Source organism: Lycorma delicatula, chromosome 10 (genome assembly GCF_047948215.1).
Source record: "Lycorma delicatula isolate Av1 chromosome 10, ASM4794821v1, whole genome shotgun sequence".
NCBI classification, from domain to species: domain Eukaryota; kingdom Metazoa; phylum Arthropoda; class Insecta; order Hemiptera; family Fulgoridae; genus Lycorma; species Lycorma delicatula.
In genome coordinates, this window is record NC_134464.1 from 58,727,348 (window position 1) to 58,750,564 (window position 23,217).

Here is a 23,217-nt window from a genome sequence, read left to right on the forward strand (position 1 = left end):
AGTCATCGTACATCAAATTTTGACAGATGATTTGGACATGCGAAACGTTTGGACAATTGAAGAAACGCGTGCATAGATCGTCGTGAAAGGGTTGACAATGACCATTCTTCAGTCGTGTGATTACAGGTGATGAATCCCTGAGTATGATCCTGAAACAAAGCAGCAAAGCAAAGAGTGACACACTTCATCTCCTAGACTGAAAAAATGTCGAATAAGCAAATTAAAGATCAAAACCATGCTGATTTGCTTTATTGAGAGTAGGGATAAGAATTTGTTCCTCCAGGACAAACTGTCGACTAAGTGTTTTAGAAAGGCATCCTTGAAAGGCTTAGGAAAAGAGTGATTCACGTGAGACCAGACATTGCATAAACTGTGCAATGCTTTGTTTATATCAGTTATAGTAAATCAGGTATACAAATTATGCTTTGTTTCTTTTGGTGGTGTGTTACTGATGTTTATAGAGAATGAAGAAAATATGTACCCTGCAATGCAAAGCATATTTTTTATGTTGTAGATGGTAATGTATCAATTCCTTTCATGGCTGAAAATGTTACCTTGCAGAGCAGAGAACATGCACTGCTGATAGTGTAATGGCTGGAATAAAAATATAGATTTAGCTTTTTTTGGACTATCTGATTCAACAAATATGGTACAAATAAGAATACTCTACCTACTCGGTGAGCTCTTAAATCACAAATTTATTTATGTTTTCACGTTTCATCATTCTAGAAGTTTCCACATACTGCTTCAAGCATTGCCACTCAAACCCTCTTTATTAACCTACTCCTCAAACGGTACTACATTATGCGTTATTAGAGATTAATGAATTTTAATTAGAATTGTGTAAGTAATAAAATTACACTATAAAAAATTGAAATAAATAACAAATTACAAAGCAAATGAGTTCTCTCAGAAAAACAAAACGCAATCTTTTACAAAACTGGATAAATCTTTTTAAAATCATTTATACAGTTTTTGGTTTGCTAACTCAAGGTAAATTATGTTAAATGATATAACAAAGAAGAATAGCTTTTATATCAAATTCATGGTAAAAGAAAACTGATAAAAATCAAAATACAATTGATTACAGGGAGAAAGGAATAAAACAGAATATAAGATCTAATTTTAAATAAAGTGATGAAGATAGATGTGAATGGTGGAATATTATACCAACATCAGTCAATAAAATAAAAAATAAAAAGTCTCTTAATTCACAGGTGATTTGTACAACTCTCGCAGCAACTCTCGTTCGTGTAATTATATTATAAAAGGAAAAACAACAAAAAAAATCAACAAAATTTCTAAAAAATTAAATACGTTTATTAAAAATTACAAAAAAGGATCGTATAAAAATACACTACTCGGGTAATAAATATTTAAAAGAAATATTTCGTTTTTATGGAGGTCGTTATTTTTAAAGCAATTATCAATACCGTAATTTCAGGTACATATCTTACACTTGTTCTTTTTATTAATTTTCAGCTTCGATAAAGTAGATTTGCTTTTATATTAAATTGTTTAAAAAAAACCTTTGGTAATAATTTATCGATATTCAAAATAATATTTTTCATAAGTTTTTTTTAATCTTGTCACTACGTGGCACAATAATTTTAAATAAAAAGTTTTTTCCTTAATAATGGTGTTCAAAATGTTGAAACGGTACACCGTGGTGTGCATGGTGTGGTGCTGGTGCTGGTGCGGGGTGGTGCGACGGACCGATTTTTTTAACTACTGCGTTAAATCCGTTGTGATCATCTGCTGTATATTCAACGATTCTTATGCTTCCATCGGGTTCGACTAAACTGTATCCTCCCTTAACTTTATCACCATCTCTTTCCTCATACTGTTGTTTGATATCGCCGGTGTGCGGATCGTGGACGCCGTAGTTGAAAGAATATTTTGGATAAGACTGAAACAAAAAAGTTTGTTATTAAGATTAAATTGTATTTATGAAAATAAAATGGCAGATATTTTAAAATAACAATCGGTATTCGAGATAAAATAATAAATTTAATTATCTTATCGCATTATTGCTTTTGACCGACACAAATTAGCTCAGCCAAAATAATCTGTGTTACGAGTTTAAAGAAAGGCTAACTGAAGACCACCTCAAGAGTTGATTTCATAAATTATAGTAAATTAAATTGAAAATTTATTGTTAAAAGGGAAAGTATTGAAACCGGTCCAATTTGGTCATATGCGGTTTTTACCAGATTTTGACGTTTTGACACGTAAGGAATCCAAAAAAACAGTATGGAAATTTTCCGGATGTTAAAATTCGTATGTACGCGTGTGTGTGTGTTCGGTGACGGCCTCTAAATCAGCTTATATCTTCAGAACTACCGGACCAATGTTTAGCAAACTTGGTCAGATTACTTGTATATATGAGGCGTTGATGCCGTTAAATTTTCAACTTAAAAGGTCAAAGGGGTGAGGCTGTAGAGCAAGGTCACCTCAATATCTGAAGATTTCCCCTAAGTAAGGTCATATTTTTCTTAGGCGTTTTTTAACGATTAAAAAATAATTGCAAAATCGCACCACCACCCCAAAAAATGCTGTTCGTCATCTGATATGACGTCACAGGTGAGCGGTAGAATTAAATAAATGAATAATATTTAAAATGTAGAAAAGTAACTCGGTCTGGCTGGGTTTTGAACTCGATTGTTCGGTCGATTCGGTATCTCGTGCGTTAAGGCTCGTCGTCGACAGATCGGTCGACCGTACAAGCGAAATTTGTTTTATCTAAGTTGTGAAATTGCATTACTTTAGTTAGTTCCGACCGTCGCCGCTAGTACTGCCACTCCCAAGCATATTAAATACGGTGGTATGCGCGCGCGCTTTAGTTAGAATCTGTGAATTAAATAAACGAAAAAATATTATATTTAAATAAAATAAGTATTTTAAATTAAGTTATATGAGTATGTGTATGTAAGCCGTGCATCAGAATCTGCCCGTCATGCTGCTAAAGCCGCATTCCGGGAAAGTCCAACAGCTGCGTTGTCAGCATTTTTTTGTAGGCAGACTGTAACGCCGACTAAAATTATTAGTTTTTAACAATATTCCGTATCTGCCTTTTATCCAGAGGTTTCGGTTTCGAATTATTTTAAATTAGCGTGTAATTTTTCACACGTTTCTAAAATTCATTATTCTCTATTGGCAGTATTACAGGACGGTCAGCCTGTTGTTGGAAAGAGTAAATTGTTTCTTTAAAATGAAAGTTTGTAAAGGAGCCAAGAAATAATACTATTCTCATTAGAGGAAAATAAATTTTTGTTACTTATGTTATAAAATGTAGCGTTTTATTAAGAAATTTTAAACCGAAACTGTGTGATTCATCAAAATTTAAAAGGCGGTACACAAATAAATGCGTAGTAGTTGTATCAAGGGTGTCTGAATTGGTGGTGGGAATGTGTCGGTTTAGCCAGTTCTTATCTACGCGTCGTCAATTAACCTTTAAAAAAATCTTCGATTAGTTATCATATTTTACCCGCTAAATCGATTCATCGGTCGCAAAGTTTTTTAGAGAGAAAACAAAATAAGAAAAAGATTTTTTTTAACATTTATATTTAATTTAGTACCTTAAATAGAAGAAAAAAGAAAACAGAAAAAAATGAAAAAAAGTTATTCGAATAGAAGAGAATTTATTAAACCGTTAACGGGAAAGATCCGTGTTCCCCATCTTCTTTTTAGTCTTCGAATAAAATTCGGCGGATTTGCTAGACTTGTGATAGATTGATTTTTTATGGACCGGCAATTTCGAGTGAAACATCGAATAAAAATATCGTATAGCATCCTCCGAGAAAGAACATTTTAAATCATAATATTAAGTAATTGTTACATTAAATTATTTAGAGTAATGCTTTGCACAAAGGAAAAATGACATTGAAAAATTTATCCCGTCGAATCGATAAATCGTAGTTAAAATAATCAAAAACTTTATTTTGCGGTAACCGAGTTCTGCGTAAAATCGGTAAATCGCTATTAAAAATGAAAAATACATTTGTTAAGCGGGGGTAGTCCGGTAAGTAACTATTTTATTTATGTTTATTTGGTTTTGTTTGAGGTCGAAGTATTGCGTTCGGTTCCTTATTAAGGCGTAATTCCTTTCATATACGCGTAGCGTACCGTATCTCCTTTTGTTTGTTGTCGGTTCATACTGGAAAGTTATCATTCGCGGTTGATTTTATATTTTAAAAGTAACTGAATTTCTTTATTTAAAGTATTTTAATCGAATCGTCTTTTGATGTTCATCATCGTTCTGTAAAATAAATTTTCTTTTCGCACATGAGACAAAAATACGCACGCACATATACACGATATAGCAGTACGGGTTAATAAAAAATTAAAAAAAATATAACTTTTATATAATTTCCTTATATACTAGCACTAGTAGCTAGGCCTCTTAAATTAAACGCACTAAAATGTAAACAAATTTTTATTATTCAGTGGGATGCTAGTAGCACCCCCCCCCCCTCTTTAGGCCATTCATCACGCGTATGAAACAATGGCAAAAACACCAAATCTTTAATTTTGAGCTATGTCTATTACATATCACCATCAAAGTTTTTGTCAAATCCATTCTGAGATACCGTCCTAAAATTATATTTTACATTTTAGTGCGTTTAATTTAAGAGTGTTTAAGATTTTTAATATTTTTTATTTTCTACTTTTTATTACATTTAATATAAGTACATTTATTACATTTTATATTTTATACTTTTTAGTCTTCGTAAGTTTATACTTTACAGCCGCGTTAGCGCACAGAAATCAAAACATTTAATTTCCGGATAACCAAGATCCGGTTGATCAAGAGTGTACCCGATGCATTAAACAATTAGCGTTCGACCTCCTGATACATACGCCGTTTGAATCGTGAAAATCGGACGAGCGGTTGCCGAGATATTATGGTAACACCCCATTGCACCCCTACCCCAATTTCCGAACGGCGCCCCGGGGGCACTTGAAAAAGCGGAGTCGAAAAAAAATTTTCAGAGCGCTAGGACCGTTTTCGAGATATTTGCGATTTTCGTCCGAAAATTCGGATCCGGTTAAAAAGTAACTAAATTTTCCCAAAACTTCGATATATATTTCGCATAAATATCGATATATTTACGGTATATCGATAAATAATATAACAACGAGACATGTACTAACGAATCGGGATTTTCCCCTAGTGATCGGTACATCCGACGCTAAGCTAAGGGGACACACATACACATACAAATGCCGCTTAGTAGGGTAGGATATACTTTTTTTTTACATTTTAGAAAAAAGCACTCAAGCACGACGTGTCAAGAATTCAAATTTTTTTTCTCATCGTACAACATTCTTTTTTTATGACTTTTTTTTAATCATGAGAAAAATATTATGACCTAATGAAATAATAATATTGTACTCATGATGAATTCTGAAGGTCTAAAATCCTTTTAAATTGTCATATAGAAGGTTTTTCTTGTATTATTTACTTGTCAACATTAAATAAAATTGTTCTTGGAGGAATTATTTTGAAATAAATTACATTACACGAATATATTTTTTTTACTCGTTTACATTTCATAACAGTATTTTTGAAATGAATACGTTTCTCTTACTCACATGACGTGTTTGTAAGAGTGTTAATAGCGTAAAATTCTTTATTTTATAATTTAACGAAAATTACTTTCTTAAAGTTTACTAAAAACAGTATTTAAAAATTTTAAATAAATTTCAACGTTTTAACTCCGTGAATTCGCATTCTATTTGTAAGTAATAATATATTATTAACCGATAACGTTTAGTAAGCGATTTATTGAAATTACTGAAAATAAAATATTTAAAAAATTTCTGATACCCGATTAAAATTTTTATACTCGGTGTACGTACGAAAATACGATACAGAATATTATATGCTTCATTGATAAATAACTGAAATACCGATTGTATTTTTTCTCTATTATTATTTTTCTTCTCGCTCGCGTGATTGCGAACTTAATCTGTGCTGACGGCTGTGCCAACTCGGTACAAATACTATAATGAATCCGTATTAAAGAAAGATCTGACAATGTTGCATATTTTGAGTACGACTGATTTCTGGAAGTCTCTGTGGGTTTATCGAGTCCCAGTTGTACTAGGTGTGGTGTATGAGGTTTAAGGCCTGTAAGTGACGTAATAACGGGGACTATGGTTGCTTTTCTTGTTTTCAGAGCCTTTTTATTTTTATCGCTAGATTGGTATATGTGGTTTTGGTATCTGTGCCGTTGGGAACGGCAGTGTCGATTAGGTAGGTGATTTTTTTTTATTTTTTGGTTCGGAAAATGGATGTCTGGTCTATCGACGGTGATTGTTTAATCCGTATAAACGTCGTTGTGTATTTTTAGTAGGGATCTGTGTTTTCTATTGGTTTTTATGTTGCGGCATAAACCTTTAAACCTCGGTATAAACCTTTAAACGCTGCGTTTGACTGTGTATTCGGTTCCGGCTAGAGCTCTGCATCCACCTGTGATGTATTCATCCGTTTCTTTTTGTCGATGGCATCTCCTGTACGGATGAGTCACAGATTATGTACATTTAAAATTTCTGGTCGGTATGACTTTGTTTTGAATGGAAAGAAGGAAATCCTCTGTTTTGGGAAAGAGCTGACCATCCTGTAACTGGGTGTATGATTCTGTTGATGTAGTCTTGTGTAACGTGGTATCGGTCGTGGAGTGTTTTTTGTGACCAGACGTTCATCTTTTCTTGTTGTGATTGTGCGTGTATGCTGCACATGGCTTGTGTGAAGTTTTTGTCTGATTTTACTATCGCTGTATGTAGGCGGTTTTTCTTCGTATGATAGGAATTCCGGATTGTCTGTATTTGTTTTGTGTGTAGAGACTGTACGTCTATGAATCCTCACCCCGCTTCTTTTATTTTCTTCCTTCTTTTACAGTGTCTTTATTTTCATGCGTTGGGCGCATGAAAATTTTCCTCTATCCTAATATTTCAAGTAAGATTGTTGAATTAATAATTGTATAAATATTTATTTTAATAAAAACTAATATTTTAGCAATTGTGTAACTATCCACTTTATTAAAGAATTGGAGGATCATATTTCAATTTCAAGTGAAACAAGTTTAAATGAAGTGCAGTAAAAAATGTGTGTGTATATGAAATTTAATAGGCTTACAAGGAAGTTATGTGGTGTCCACATCAGATTGTTTTGTTTTCAAACGGCGTAAAATACTGTTCTTTGAAACGTATTCGCGGTGCGATGTTCCTTGCCGAAGGTTAAATTTGCGGTCAATTTTTTACCGGTTTAATAGATGAATCTGACATTTTTTAATTTATTTTTCATATTTTGAATAAAAAAATTATTACATAGGTCGTGACAGTAAAAATATTTTTCTCTTCACAAAAGGAATTAATTTTTAAGCTGTATGAAAGCATCAGAAAAATTCGGCGAAATCGTCGCTAGCTGTTATTTAGTGTAAATATTCGGCTAATTTTTTAATCGTGTAACAAAAATGAAAAAATTACGTCGTACAATTTATGTATTTAAAATTTGTAGCTAGTTTATAAATTTATGTTTCATAAATTTATTGCAATTTCTTACAACTTAAAGTGTTACATTTTATTAAGAAATCACGAATTATAGATTTAAAATAATAACTGGAAATAACTTTTAATTGTTCTAATAAATATAGTGGAAATATTCTACGAATAAAGTAAATGAGTGAAAGGAAAAAAATTTTGTTACGATGGTTTTATGTTCGTACGTTTAAGAAAGTTGTTAAACTGTACTAGTAATAGAAATCGCAATATATATTATTTTCTGTTAGACAAAAGACCGACGTAAAAATCGATCGATTTAAATTTACTCTGATTTAGATTCTTTTTAAAAGAGAAATAATCGATTATATACCACCTTACGAAATATCTAAACAAACCATTAATGAGATGTCGCCTATCTTTTCGATTTATCACCGTAAGCTACGAAAACTAATGAACTACTAGAAATTATGTAAATATTTTATTGTAATTTGAATTCGCGGTTATTTAAATGTATAACAAGGTAATAATTTATTAAACAAATTTTATTAAAAATTTATTTAGATAGAAAGGCGAATACCTCTTTAAAATTTCGTTTCGTTCATTTTTACTTTTCCGGCTCCGAGTGTATAGTATTTACTATACAGCTATACCGGTAAATTGGACGTATACTAATAGTTTAATTTTGCACGTCAATGTTTTTCACGATCTCCTCTGACTAAAACACAATTTGATTGAAATATTCCGAAGATATATATATATATATATATATATAAGATATATATATATATATAAGATATATATATATATATATATATATATATATATATATATATATATATATATATATATATATATATATATACACACGTAAGAATGAATATATAATGACCTGTTTTGCTAAATAACCGGACTGGATTGACCGATTTGGATGAAATTCGGCACGATGATTTCTGGGTACAGGGCGATGGTGCCATTTAAATTTGGTCACAATCTGTAGAAGGGACAGGAAGACGCGTACCTTATGAGAATTGTATCTAGAAATTTTATTCGAAGGACGGGTTACGTTTTTACCTAATTTTTTTTCCTCTGTAACTAAAATACTTTCTGATCTCGTTTGGTCTTATTCAAATCCCTATAAAGGGATAGGGTCTGAAAACAGTTTTTTCTTTTTTCGTTTCTAAACTCAAAATTTTCGGTTTTTGTACTAATTAGATGATTCCATTACATTAGTATGTCGTTTTGTTTATGTATTCGAGCGAGTTCATTCAGAGGTGGAAGGTTAATAAAAACCTCTTTTTGGGATTTTTTCATTTTTCATCCGTTATAGTTTTACTTGATGTCTTCAGACTGGATAAACCAATTTTTATTCAGTTTTACGATGAATAAGGTTGGGTTCCCTTATTAGGTGGCCTAAATTGTTCGTTTTATTTTAGGCGAATATCTGAATTTCTATGTTGCGTAAGACATAATTTTGATTGGTATGAGTGTAGCACTGATTTAACTTTAAATTCGTCCGTTTTCTGAGGCATTCAGAGTTAGTTTAAGGGAATCATGTTAAGTTGTATGTGAAGATGTCAGTTTGAGGCCTACGTGAAGGCGAAATTTGATATGTATTTTACTGATCATGTCTGCCGAGGAATTTACATCGGTGATATTCCGACCGAAGCCTGGCTGATGACTGTCAGATGTAGTCAGTTAGAGAGCCTAAAGACGACCTCCTCCGGTAAAGCCCCTCAGGGCTCGGAACGGAGGGGTGGTATGGCGATTGGTGACGTCACAAGGTGGATGTCTTCCTCCTATGGGATTGGGATGTCACTCGAAGTTGTAGAGTTTTTTTTTTAATTATTGCGATACTGGGTGGAATCGCTGACTGAAAGTTCCGTATTTTTATTAATTTTTACTTAATTTTATTATCATTAATTTTCTTTCAGTTTTATCTAGGATTAATTTAATTTCAAATTTTATCACTGCATTCTTGTATTGTATTTATGATTTTGAGTTCCGTAATCTCCGTGTATAAATAATTTCGTTACTAGTATGATTTTTTAGTGCTGCAAGACTTGTATCGTGTAATTAATTTTGTAATCGCTTGGAAATCTACACTCGACCATTTTTCAGTAATAAACGGTCAGTTAATTATCTTACTTGTCGAAAAATAATGGATGGTAACCTCCGATAGTTATTTCTATAGTTCCACATATAAAAAATGTATACTTTTATTATTTTATTTTTATTTTATATTATCGTTTGTTTGTGTTTTAAGAATTTATAATTGTAAATAATTTTATTTTAACTTGTAATCTGTTTATATTTTATGGAATAAAGATTATTATATTACTTCTGAATACGGGCCATTAATAACATTTAAATTTGGTTGCTATCGGTTAAGGGAGTGGGAGATCGGTCGCCGTGAGTCCAGAGATCTCAAATTCTTGTTCAGAGTAAATTAATTTTTTTTACATAATTTTTACTTGCATTCAGTATATGTTTTAATATTCCCCTAATTTTCCTTCTAAGTAGTAATCTATCGAGGACAAGAGCCTCAATAGTGGATATTTTAATAAAAAAAAACTGTTCGATTTTTTTATATTTACTAAAATCAATAACATTTTATAATCAACCTCACGGTCAAAATTGCTTTAAAAAAATCGACTAAACCGCGTACAACACTTCAATTGGTTATAAATTTACTTTCAAAATCGAAATCTATTTACTATAAAAATTATTTAAAATGTATTATTAATTTTACGTTTAATACTTGAGCTTTTTTCCAGTTTAATAAAGCGCTTCTATGTTATATCTTCGGCCTCATTTTTATAGCGATCGAATAAGCGATCGCATCGCTTAACAAAAATAAATTGTGTACCGTATATTAAGTACTATCATTGAACCGGTTATAGGCAACCTTACTTACAATTAATTCCTAAAACGGTTCTCGATGGATAGTAAGTATTCCATTCCCCAATTTTTTTAGGAAAAGTAAGAAGTGAGGTGAAGCTGTATGTATGACACTTCTCTTGATGGGTCAAAAGATGTTTCTTATGGAATGCGATCCAGTCGACGATTCAAGATATACTACACGAAAAATTAGCTGCAAAATATAATACGTTGTACGTTTTACTGTACACCTAATTTTGGCGTTATATGAATAAATTTACGCGCAAAATAATTTGAGTAAAATTGGTGATAAAGTAGTTATTTAATTCGGTCCGGCAATTCTTGAGCATTTAAAGCAAATACTGATACTTATTCGCATACGTAGGTTCTTATTATATACGTAATACGAATATTCCGTTTTTTTTATGTAATAAAATATACACGTTTGCTCAATCTGCTCTCTAAATGGTCAACTTAGTTTTTAGTTTTGTTTTATTTCAAATAAGTTTTATTTATTTTATTTTTAGTTTAAATAATTCTCACTTTTAATCATGTACATTTTTATCAGTCTTTTTATAGCTATCGATGATGATGGTAGTTGAACGATCGAATTGCGTATTTAAATCTAAAGATTTACTTCGCGTAAATGATGGTTAAAAATTCTTTTTGTTATTTTATTAATATGCTTTTCTTTAGTTTTTTAAATAATTTTCAAAAACATTTAAATATAAAATTATAATACACGACTTGATGTAGAATTATTTGGTATAAATAAGCTCCAGTTATTATAACGTAATGGTTTTTTTAAAATTTAATCTATAAAATGTGCGCGCGCTCGGTGTGTGTAAAAATCACTCTGAATTTGTTTAATTATTTTAAATAAGTACTAAAGTACATGTAGTAATTCGTTGTGTTATTTTACTACCTTATTACGTACATACAATAGTAATAACAGCAGTCAATAATAATAATTATAAAACTATAATAAACGTGCGTGACTGCGGAAGTTATCGTATTAAATTTCAAGGAACCTTAACTATTCTATTACGGTGGTACACAAGTCAACGCCACCACACACGTATACAGTACATACTCATGTATAGCCGAGATACTTGGGAACTCGCTAGAGACGTTATTTCATCGTTAACAATCATGAAGCCTGTTCATCGATTATTTATTGTAATCATCGTGTATCTCTATTTATTTATTTTTAAATTTTGTACACACTTATTTTGCAACCGTATTTTAATCTCTTTTATATGAATTTGATTACATATTATTTAATAATGCAGACAACACGACGTGTTCTATTTAAAGGAAAGTTAAAAAAAATATATATATGTATTTTAAGGATATATATATATATATATATAATAAATTATTATTATACTTCAAACAAATATGTTATTTTAAATATCGTAAGCCTGTAATAATTACACAATCGTTTTTCTATTGTTGATATTAGTCTATTATTATTGTTGTTATTGTTATTATATATTCAAACAATGAAAATTTATAGCGTATAAAATATAATTTTTTTAATATTCTGCATATTATGCATATCAAATCGATATATATTTAGATCTCGTGAAATATATCGAGAAGTCTATAAAAGATCTAACGTTAACAAAAATTAATAAATAATAACTAAATAAATATTTTCTTGTATTTTTGATTTGATACTATGATATTCTGGAAGTTTCCAGATGTGTAATGCAACTTTGTCGATTAGAAGTCCCGTAAACAGCTACAACTCTGTCTCTTGAAATAAATGTACATCTATAGCTTGTTAAAAGCACCGTTCGTCATCCGGAAATAACGTGATCTTAGAACCTACGACGAATTTGTGGTCAGAGATATCGAGAAGCCTTTAAATAGTGTTAAATAAGCGGTCAGGCTGGGTTTTGATATTTACCCACCTAGTAGTCTAGGGTCTAGTAGTGAACGCGTCTTCCCAAATCAACTGATTTGGAAGTAGAGAGTTCCAGCGTTCAAGTCCTAGTAAAGGCAGTTACTTTTATACGGATTTGCATACTAGATCATGGATACAGGTGTTCTTTGGTGGTTGGGTTTCAATTAGCACACATCTCAGGAATGGTCGAACTGAGAATGTACAAGACTAATACTTCATTTACACTCATATCATCCTCATTCATCCTCTGAAGAATTATGTAAACGGTAGTTACCGGAGGCTAAACAGAAAAAAGAAAGAAAGAAATAAAGGGTCTAGTAGTGAACGCGTCTTCCCAAATCAACTGATTTGGAAGTAGAGAGTTCCAGCGTTCAAGTCCTAGTAAAGGCAGTTACTTTTATACGGATTTGCATACTAGATCGTGGATACAGGTGTTCTTTGGTGGTTGAGTTTCAATTAGCACACATCTCAGGAATGGTCAACCTGAGACTGTACAAAACTATACTTCATTTACACTCAAACATATCATCCTCATTCATCCTTTGAAGCAATACTTGAACGGTAATTCCCGGAGGCTAAACAGAAAAAGAAAAAAATCTTGAACGTTTGATGCCGTAGTTATACTGCATTTGTTATTACTCTGTTCTGTTTGTTAATTTCCTCTACGCTCTAAATTTTGTTGATTTAAGCGTAATATCAAACGTAATTTTTATTCATAAATTAAAAAATTTACTAATATATATTAACGGTAAGTTAAAACAAGTAAATCATTTTTTTTTACAGTGTATGTCCCTTTAAATAACGACAAAATATACCATTAACTAATGCTAGTAGAAATACATTTACGCTATCTGGCGTACCTCCCTTCCACTTATTTATTATTGAAGCGCCCATTTAAAATATACTAAACAAATCTACTTTTTTCTTTTCTTTTTTTATGACTACCTTTGGGTATATTTCATAATATAAAAAACGCTTAATTTTTGTTCATAATGTTTGGAAATATACCTAATAAATTAAAATGTCGCAAAAAACAATAGCTATAAATTAATTTATGAACACGTATATATCTGTAATAAATACGGTATGCTACGCGATTGAAATGTCGAACAAGAACTACTTTTAAACAAGTTAAGTAATAACATCGTCGATATCCTGTTGTAATTAATGTAACTGAATTATCAGTATAGAATTAGGTTTAGCGTGATTTAATTCAATCGATCATATTAAAACAGGAAAATCCAGATATAAGAATTAACAATTGTTAGTGTATAAATATATCCGTTAACTTTTTTTGTTACGTCTATTTATTTATTAATTCGTACAACATATAAACAACAATGGATTAACACAGATGAAATCGTCCGCTTTGTTTTGTTTGCATTCGGCAGTAGAACTGGTGAATAAATCTTAATGAAACTGTTATTTGAAAATTGGATTAAAAATATCTAAATTGTTTTTTTTTTGGTTGTAAAATTATTTTTATCGGTGAAAAATTATTTTGTTTCTTCTTACGTAACTTAAAAAAGAATAAATAAATGAAATCTAAAACAAAAGTTAATAAAAATAAATTTTTGAGTTCATAATTTAAATATGGAAAAGGGAACATTCATTTTACCGTTTTACGCGATCTGCCCAAGTCATTCTTACAACTGCAAAGAACAAGATGAATCGGTCAGTGAAATTTTCTTTTCGCAATTATTTTGATTTACGAACAGAATGAAGTTCGTGAAGTCTACTACTAACGAAGTCTTTACTAATGAAGACTTTACGAAGTCGTGAAGTTCTACTATTCTTTGAATAAGGTCCTAAAACTTATATAAGTAAATTGTTTTGATATCACCAACCATTGGTCCAGGGGGTGGAAAAAATGGGGTTTCGAAGACAAAAAAAATCATACCTCCCTTAATAAGCACAGTATCGAATCGGTTTAAAATGGTCATTAGTTCTCTAAACATCACCTTAAACTTTTATCTTAAACAATTTTTGATGTGACCAACTTTTACAGCAAGATATGACCAAAATTTTACTGGAATTGTAAGATGGGGCTTGTCGTATGCTAAACATGTGAAACTTTTTTCACATGCAAACTTTGTCGTATTTAGTAAATTTGAAGTTTTTCTTAACTTTAAGGTGGAAATCTTTTTTATCCCTACTTAGCACCGGTGAAATCTAGCTCCGCCTTCCGGCGTGCCGAAAGGAATTTTTAAAAAGACTTATTATACTCACGAATCAATAAACAGATATAGAACGTAAATGACAAGTTGATGTTCAACAAAAAGAGAAAACTAAATTAGAATATTCACAAAAAATAATTCCAAGGATATCTGATTACGGGGAATAAAGTTAACGAGTTACAATCATAAAAACCAAATAAAATTTTTTTATAGTTTTAAATTTTAAAAAAAATAATTATAAAAAGTGATTTGTTTGTCGCTTAATTTGATATTTAGTCCGTACTTTTTTAAAAATATCCTACGTAAAATATTTCACAACTAAATTCCAATTAATAGATTAAATCACCACCATATATGAACGGTATTCTACTATGGTATTCTTGCGTTTACAATGTAACGTACCAGTATATCGTATTGCAAACGCGTGTAAATTTTAGGATCGTGAAAAAATTATACATAGGGTACAATTATCTTTAATAAATTTTGCCAACATAATAAGGTTAAAAAGTTTTAATTTAATGAAATTCATTCAATTAAGTTCTTGTTTTCCTTTTAAAAATTTATAAGAATTTTAACATAAAAACGTTGTATGCGATATATAAATCGCTCCACTTTTTTTAATCTTGTGCAGCAACTTATTTGTCAATAATATTGATTTCAAGACAAGACAACGCCCTAGAGAGCATCGGACCGAATATTATTTGAATTAAAAAGTGGGATGTATAAAAGCGAATCGATTCAATTTTTTTTTTTAAATTATATACGATAATTTACTTTTAATTTTATTACAGCTATTAGGTCGATAATAATTTGAATATTTACCTATTAATATATATATATTTAGAAAAATAATTTGTTATGCAAAATGGCAGATATATTTACATATATTACATAATATGTAAGTCAACGGTTTAATTTATTTATGTTACCGCTAATTCTTTCTTGTGAGAATAAATATGTTTTTAAATATGATTCACTTATTTTTTCAATGATTTCGAATATAATTTATTGCAGCTTAGCTGTTTAAAAGCTTAGATTTAAAAGGTTAAATTTTGTTATTTTTTTTGATTAATAAATTATTTTCATATAAATTAATTCGTTAATTTTTTTATATTTATCTATATAAAAAGCAATTTAGATGCAAATAACATTAATTAGTGTTGCGTTATTGAACGTATCGATGTTAATTACATAATCCATTACTTTAATGCAGTGAGTAAAATCACCGGTCCCTTATAAGGCTGATTATCAGCTGTATTTCGGGGAGGTGGGGTGGCTTGGAGTGCCGATACGTAAACGTATACTCACTCGATGAAAAAGCAATGGGAAGTCGCTTCACTTCTTATTTCTCTTATACGCATACGGTACGCTTGTTATTTGCGAGGTTGGTTACTTTTTACCGTTTTTGTGAGCGAATTTTGTCTTACGTTAAATCGCTTATAACCTTCAGGCGATATTAACCGGCGTATATGTAAAAGTATTCTATATATATATTTGCCGGATTATTTCTTAATATCTTAAATATCTGTAAAAATTTCTTTCTACCATTTCTTTTGTCTGTCCGTAGAAAAGTAAAAGTGAGTAAAACTAGCCGAGTAAAGTAAAATGGTAATAGGAAATTTGTGTTACTCCAATCCAATATTTTCAACTAACCGTAATTAATTTCTTGTAACCATTTTATTTGAATAACGTATAATAAAATTTGAATAAAAATATCTATTGTTACCGCTTACTTAACGTTATGGCTTTATTAAATAAACTGCAATTTTTTATTGTAACTAGTTTGTAGTTCCAATTTATAAAGTAGCAATTTTTTTAATTAGAAGGTATTTTTTCAAATTTAGTAAAAACACATCTAAATTTGATCTTATTTAAGTGATCCTTCTTATTATTTATTAATATATACGAGGAATATATATATATATATATATATATATAAAATACTACTCCAATATATTAACCATTTGTGTTTTCTATATACTACAAACAGAAGTTTTATGCGTTTATTTAAGAACGGAATTTTTGATTGATAAAAAAGGCAGCATAAAAATAATTTCAGAAAATTTGTGGACAGATCACACGAATTAGTACTTTTAATGATCCAGTCAAACTTGAAGGTTAGCAAATGATTTCATAACATGTAAGAAATAAAGTAAAACAGGCTGAAAACCGAGTAAAATTTAATATTAGAAAAATAATGGATCGATAAAAAATATTTTAAAAATTAATTACAATTTTTTGTTATGAAAGATCGGTTGGCCATCAACAGCTACGATTATTAGCCCTGTGGAAATTATTAACGTATGCAAAGATGCCATCCGTTCCTGACCGGAATTCCAAGCCGGGACCTCTGTACGAAATGCCGAAACGCTACCTACTCGGCCATTGCAAAAAAATACATTGAACTATATTTGTATTAGTCTAAAATTTTGAAAAGTAAATTTTGACAGTATTCAGTCCGTTTTTTTTTCTTCTTGAATGGGCCACCTTAGGACCACAATAAATATCTTAATAATTTTTTCTCTTTTGACTTTTCTTCCCAATATTTCTTCATTCTTTCTCCGTGTTTTCGGTTTCTCTTTTCACTCCATACGTAGTCGTATTTCTTCGTCGGTTTTTCTAGGAACTCTTGTTTTCTAAAATAATATTTCTAAATTTATTTCTATTTAAGATTATTTTTTCTGTGATAATTGTTCTCTCATATCCTTTAAATTTTCATTAAACCAGGTGTTTTTAGTTTTTTGATTATATACAAAATTAAAAATTCGTGTAATCTTCTTTCTTTTCCTTATAAATCTGAAAGTCTATCATTAAATTTACAAAAATATATGTAAAATGTATATGTACATAAATGTATATTTATATATATTTGTAAAAATATATGTATTTAAATTTATTCGCTTTATTAATTTTCCCATATTCGGTCTTTAAAGTCTTTGGGGTATTATTAATATTTCTCATAAATTCAGTTTTTTTAAAATAAATTTTGAAATCTATTTTTTTCAGCTAACAACTTTAAAAGATTAATTTGAATTTCTGCAGTTAATTATCCGGGGACAAAAATCCCTGTGATCGTCTGAAAAGTTCAAATACCAAGATTTTGAGATTCTTGCCCGTATCTTAGATTTTATTTATTATAATAAAAAAAAAAGAAAAGATCCTCCAATATTTGGTTGCTATTCTTGGTTGGAGAATTTTGTTTTTAGATAAATATCCATGTGCTATTTCTGTCACCCGAGAAAACGATAGAATTAATACTTGAATGTTCCTTAATTTCTTATCGTATGAAAAGCATAACGCCAAACATTCTTTTCAGGATTGCAGAGTCATCATGCTAATTATTCCGATCAGCATTACGTTTTTAATTTGTATTAACGGTGACTATTAGTTTGATAAAAATACGAACCTTTTGAAAAGCATTTATTATTTTTTTTGAAGAAGTTTTATTCATGTTCTTGGCTTGATATTTTAGAATAGAATTATTTGTAGTATACATTTATTAAAAAAAGTTAAAAAGGTAAATATATTCTTAAATAAACACGTAAATTGAAATTAAATAACTCGTTAGACACGATGGGGTAAAATAATTAATTTTTCCAATCTATCATTTTTCGTTGTCATTGGTACGAGAACTAGATAAAGGTAACTTTACCGCGAAGCTATCTTGGTTGTGTGTATGTATTTATAAATTAAGTTTTTTTTTTTAATAATTTATTTTAAATTTATTCTTATTTTTTTATCTAATTTTAATTGATCTGCGTCCAATCGAATTTCAATTTTAGAGATATGTGCGTATAACCACGTAAAATGTACTATTTTCTCCAAAATTAGTAATTGTAATATTTTTAATGTCTACACCGCACACTTACGTGACCGTTACGCGGCAATAAGGAAAAATAAATAGAAAAATATTACTTTAAAGTTGCGGTGATTGCTTGTTAGATTAAAGTATTTATACTAATTAAAAAGTTATTTTTAAAATTTACTGTAATTATAATTCTAATTAAATTAATTATTACAGTCCTACTTTTTTAAATGATGTCATTTTAGTTTTATGTTACTTATGCAATGAATATCATGTACTAACACGTCAACTGGTTATTTTTACTTGTTTACATTCTGCAACGACTTTTAATGTTGTTTTATTCTAATAATTATTTTTTTTTATTATTATTATTAAAATATCTTGAAATCGCTCAATTTAATGATAGAATTTCATTATATTATTTATTATAAATGTAGTCCATAATCTAAGTATAACGTCTGAAATAACTTTCTCATAAACGAATTAAGTATATAAATCTGGTAAATTTTATAAATCACTCATATATATGAGTAATAATATAAAGGTATGTGTTTAAATCAGGCTATTTGTTTTGATTATCTTAACTTAAATAGAATAACGACGTTTTATAAGTTATTCAACGAAAAAAAAACTGGCAACTGTAGGTCGATTCTGATGGACGGACACACACACACACAAAATAATTTAAAATATTTATAATTTTATTTAAGTAAAATATTTTTCCGTTTATTTAATTCAATGATTCTAACTAAAGCAGGCAATTCTAACAAACTACAAAAACATTTTTTAGGATAGGAGTGCGAATTTGCAAAACTTTTTTGTAAATATTGTTATTTTTTAATTATTAACAAATATGCCTAACAAAAATATGACCTTAATTAGGTTAAATTTCTTGATACTGAGGGTGACCTTGCTCTACAGCCTCACCCCGTTGAACTTTTAAGTTGAAAATTTAATGGCATCAATTATAATTAAAAAAAGAAGATATCTGCCAATATTTAGGCTGAAGTTCTGAATATTTAAAATATATAGATGTGAACTAACCAAGTTTGGTCAAAATCGGTCTAGTAGTTCTGGAGATATAAAGTGATTTAGAGTCCGACATCGAACACACGTACATACGAACATTAATATCCGGAAAATTTCCATTCGGTTTTTTTAATTTTTTGGGTTCTTTAGGTGTCAAAACGTCCTGTGAAAACCGCATATACCCAAATCGGACCGATTACAATACCCTCCCTTCTAGAGCTATAGCTCTATTATAGCGCTACCTAGACGGAAAAATAAAAAACAGAATTTTGTATTTAGATTGTACATTTACGTAATCTGTTAATTTCCCGGCTATAAATTGTTAAACTTTATAGCTATATAGTATATGTAAGGAGGTGAAGAGCATACTAATCGGGTCAAACTTTGTACGTCGGGAGTTTTGCAGAGCTCAACGTTTTATGACTTTCTCTAATCAAAAAATACAATCTTAGTTTTGAAAAATTCTGGAAGGATGTATTTTATATATTACATATATATCTGTTAGTCTTTTTTTTATTGGAATTTCGAGACCGGATAGACCGATTTGGATGAAATTTGGGTTGATAATTTCTGTATATATGGCATCGACGCTATTTAATTTTGATCAAAATCGGTGAAGGGGCTATGAAATACGGATCTCATGAATCGCGTGCTTTCAAAATTTTATTTAAGGGTAAGTAAATTTTTTCAGATTAAACCGACCACAAATGATATCACGTTTTATTACAGGCCGCTATTCTAAGCGCTTGGCATTTACAAATTTTATAACTGTAAAAAAGACAATGGATGATTTGGATATTTTTAATTAAAAAAAATTTAATATAAATTTTCGGATAAAAGAAAATTACCCTATATTTGAATTAAATCTGCTTATTTTTTCTTAAAATTACTGAATGTTTTTGGTTTAATTATTAAAGAAAACTGTTGGCTGTATTTTTAATTATTTTTTATTTATTTTGGAATCTATTTTAATTCAGAATTATTTTATGGAATTTCTTATTTTGACATTAAGTATTATACTGAACTTTGTGCTGGTGTATACATCCAAATGTATACATTCATATTATTTCGGTAAACAGTAGCCAGCTATATCAGTTTTATCGAATTACTTGAAACATCTGTTATTTCTTTTTAAATTTATCGGTTTTAATACTACTCCATTTTTATTTTATCAAAATTAAAAGCAGTAGCGCTTACCTATAGAATTATGATTAATTATTTATACGGAATTGTACGTACGTATAAAAACTCTGGACCGGAAGACTGAATGAACGTTTATAGTACACTAGGATACAACCAGCTGTAGCACAGTTCAAGTGATACGTATTAGTTTTCGTTAGGGAAGCTTGACCCGTTCTCTGACGTTTAACTTTTGAAGGAGAATAAATTTTTGTTTCACATAAAATATATATATTTATATTTTAATCGGCCGACAAAAAAAATTATTACGGATTGGAGATCTGTTGTTTGGAGACGGTACGGATTAGATTTTGTTATCATGATGATGATTTTTGTTTTGGCTTCTGCGAATATTGATCAGATCCTACTGGATCTATGCTGAAGATTCTGGGGCATATAGAGCCCAGTATTTCCTTAGGTTTTGATCTATTGAAGGGGGTAGCCTGTATATTGATCCAGGGCCCTTATCTGTCGTTGCAGTGTAAGCCAAATATTTAAAGGGATAATCGAGTAAATCCCGTGTTTTTTTCTTTTTAATTCTTCTAAAATAAAAATATGTTTGTACAGTATATTAATTTTTTATCTATCGATCATAAATACTTAAATATTATATACCTACTGGTCTTAAATTTAGAAGTTTTACTTTAAAATCTGTTGATTTATTTTAATAGATTTTTGAATCTATTGTCAAAATTTAGTCAGAAATGAATTCGTTTCTAGACTGTAAATTATTGAACAGAATCGATTTATCAAATATTTTTCGTGGGAAACATCTGATTTAAAAGACGACGATATGTATCGAAAAATTATTTTGATTTAAATACTTACATAATGTTCGTGATCGTAGTGTGGCGCATAATTGGCGTACTCCAAACCGTCGTAAGGTCCATGATGGATCTCAGGGTGGGGTCCCAAAGGTACGTATTCGTGTCCGTGTCCTAAAAGCGGTATTTCGTGAACGTTTTCGTGGTGTTCTGCATGCGGTAACGGTAAAATTGGGATTTCATGTGGAATATGGGGATTTTCGTGATGTTCTTCGATAATTTCATGGTGTACTAACGGTGCTTTTTGTATGATCGGTACTTCATGATGTTCAGGGTGTTCTAATAATGGTATCTGATGCACGTACGGTATCTCATTATGTAATGGTAATTCGTGGTGTAACGGAACTTCGTGGCTGTGATGACTGTATTCCTCGTGTGGTGGTGGATGGTGTACTTGTACGCCGTAACCGAAATGTGGAGTTACTCCGGCTTCATTTATACCAATAAGTGTAGCTAACGCCGCTAATAACTGCAACAAATAGAAAAAAAAAACATGAATATTTATGATCATAAATAGTTTGTATTAATATATGATTAATATTTCATGACGTATTCATCAAGCATTACAATGCAGTAATCAAACCAGAAGGTCTATATGCATCAGCGTTCATCTTCATTTTGAAATCGGGTGGAATAAATACTGTAGACAAAAAGGAAAGTTTTGAGAAAATTCTAGGTTCAATAATTATAGGTGAAAACGAACTATTCATGAGTAATGAAGATCTTTACAGATATAATGAAACTACGAAAATGTCACATTCTATCAAAAAAGAAGAGCAAAATTCATCAGCCACTTTATGAGAACGAATGAGATAATAGGCTCAAAAAGCAGATCTTTAACCATATTTACAAAAATAGAACAGAGATCAATGGACCTCATCGGTTCAAAAAGATCTAAAAGAAATTAAATTATCTGAAGAAATAATACAAGATAGAACGATGTTCACAAAATTGTTTTCGAGTATTTCCAAAAGAAGAAGATAAAAGAAACGACAACGTGTCCGGTCAGAAGAGAGAAATCAAACACGAAACGAAAGAATGAAAGAACGATTGAAAGACCAGCAAAAAAAATTCCCAGAAGAAAGAGAAAAGACCAAAAAATATTGTTTCACAAGGTGTTTAGTTGCTCCACATGGCCTCACTCGGTCAAACGACAAAAAGGTACTGATATAATACAAATAAAATTATTGATATCAAATCAAACCCAATGAAAACGGGTTTTTTTCATTTTTTTGCTTATAATTTTTTCCAATTCTGGTATATTTTGATAAAAGAATTATAATATTTGTTTAAAAGATTTGTTTTTATTTCTTAAGTCAATTAAAAGGATTCAGTCCATCATTTGCAGCGTTTTTTTATAGAAAAAAATCTGATGTGGGCACAACATGACTTCTTTGTACGCCTATTAAATTACATATACACAATTTAAACAAATTAAAAGTACATAAAACTTTATTTCATTTATAAATTCTGATATTTTTAATTTTTTATTATTATTGAATTATTATTTATCGTAAAACTTTTTTCACAAGAGATTAATAATTATTAATAAATCAATATATTTAAATTTAAAAAAAAAAGTTAAAAAAAAGGAGCTGAAGTCTAATTCGAACCGATGTTCGAATTAGAAACGAATTAGGAAGTGCCTTCCCTTTCTAAAATCCAAATATTTAATTAATTAAAATTTCATTTGGCTATAAATCTAGAACCATTGTAAATAAGTAGTACTTATGATATATCGTTGAAAATCTCTCAATGAGGACATATTACTGCAATTAAGAAAAAGGAAAAATCCAAATTTGTTTGGATTTTGGGATTTTTTGGACACTTTTGGTTCAGTCGATTACAATCAAAAAGGGAGGTGCACAACTAGATGTTACAACAGTCCTAAGTTAAAAATTTCAGCGC

At 29.9% G+C, this 23,217-nt stretch overlaps 1 protein-coding gene across 1 annotated transcript in view; it reads right to left on the bottom strand.

Moving 5' to 3' along the window:
• Positions 1–1,366: 1,366 nt before the first annotated feature.
• The window catches only part of LOC142331478 (uncharacterized), a 29,864-nt gene continuing 8,013 nt past the window's right edge, over positions 1,367–23,217 (bottom strand). The window contains exons 2-3 of the mRNA XM_075377419.1: positions 21,314–21,778; positions 1,367–1,909 (exon numbers count right to left, since the gene is read on the bottom strand). Coding sequence (XP_075233534.1) covers positions 1,631–1,909; positions 21,314–21,778 — 744 coding nt within the window. The 3' untranslated portion in view covers positions 1,367–1,630. The remainder of the gene's footprint in view (positions 1,910–21,313; positions 21,779–23,217) is intronic.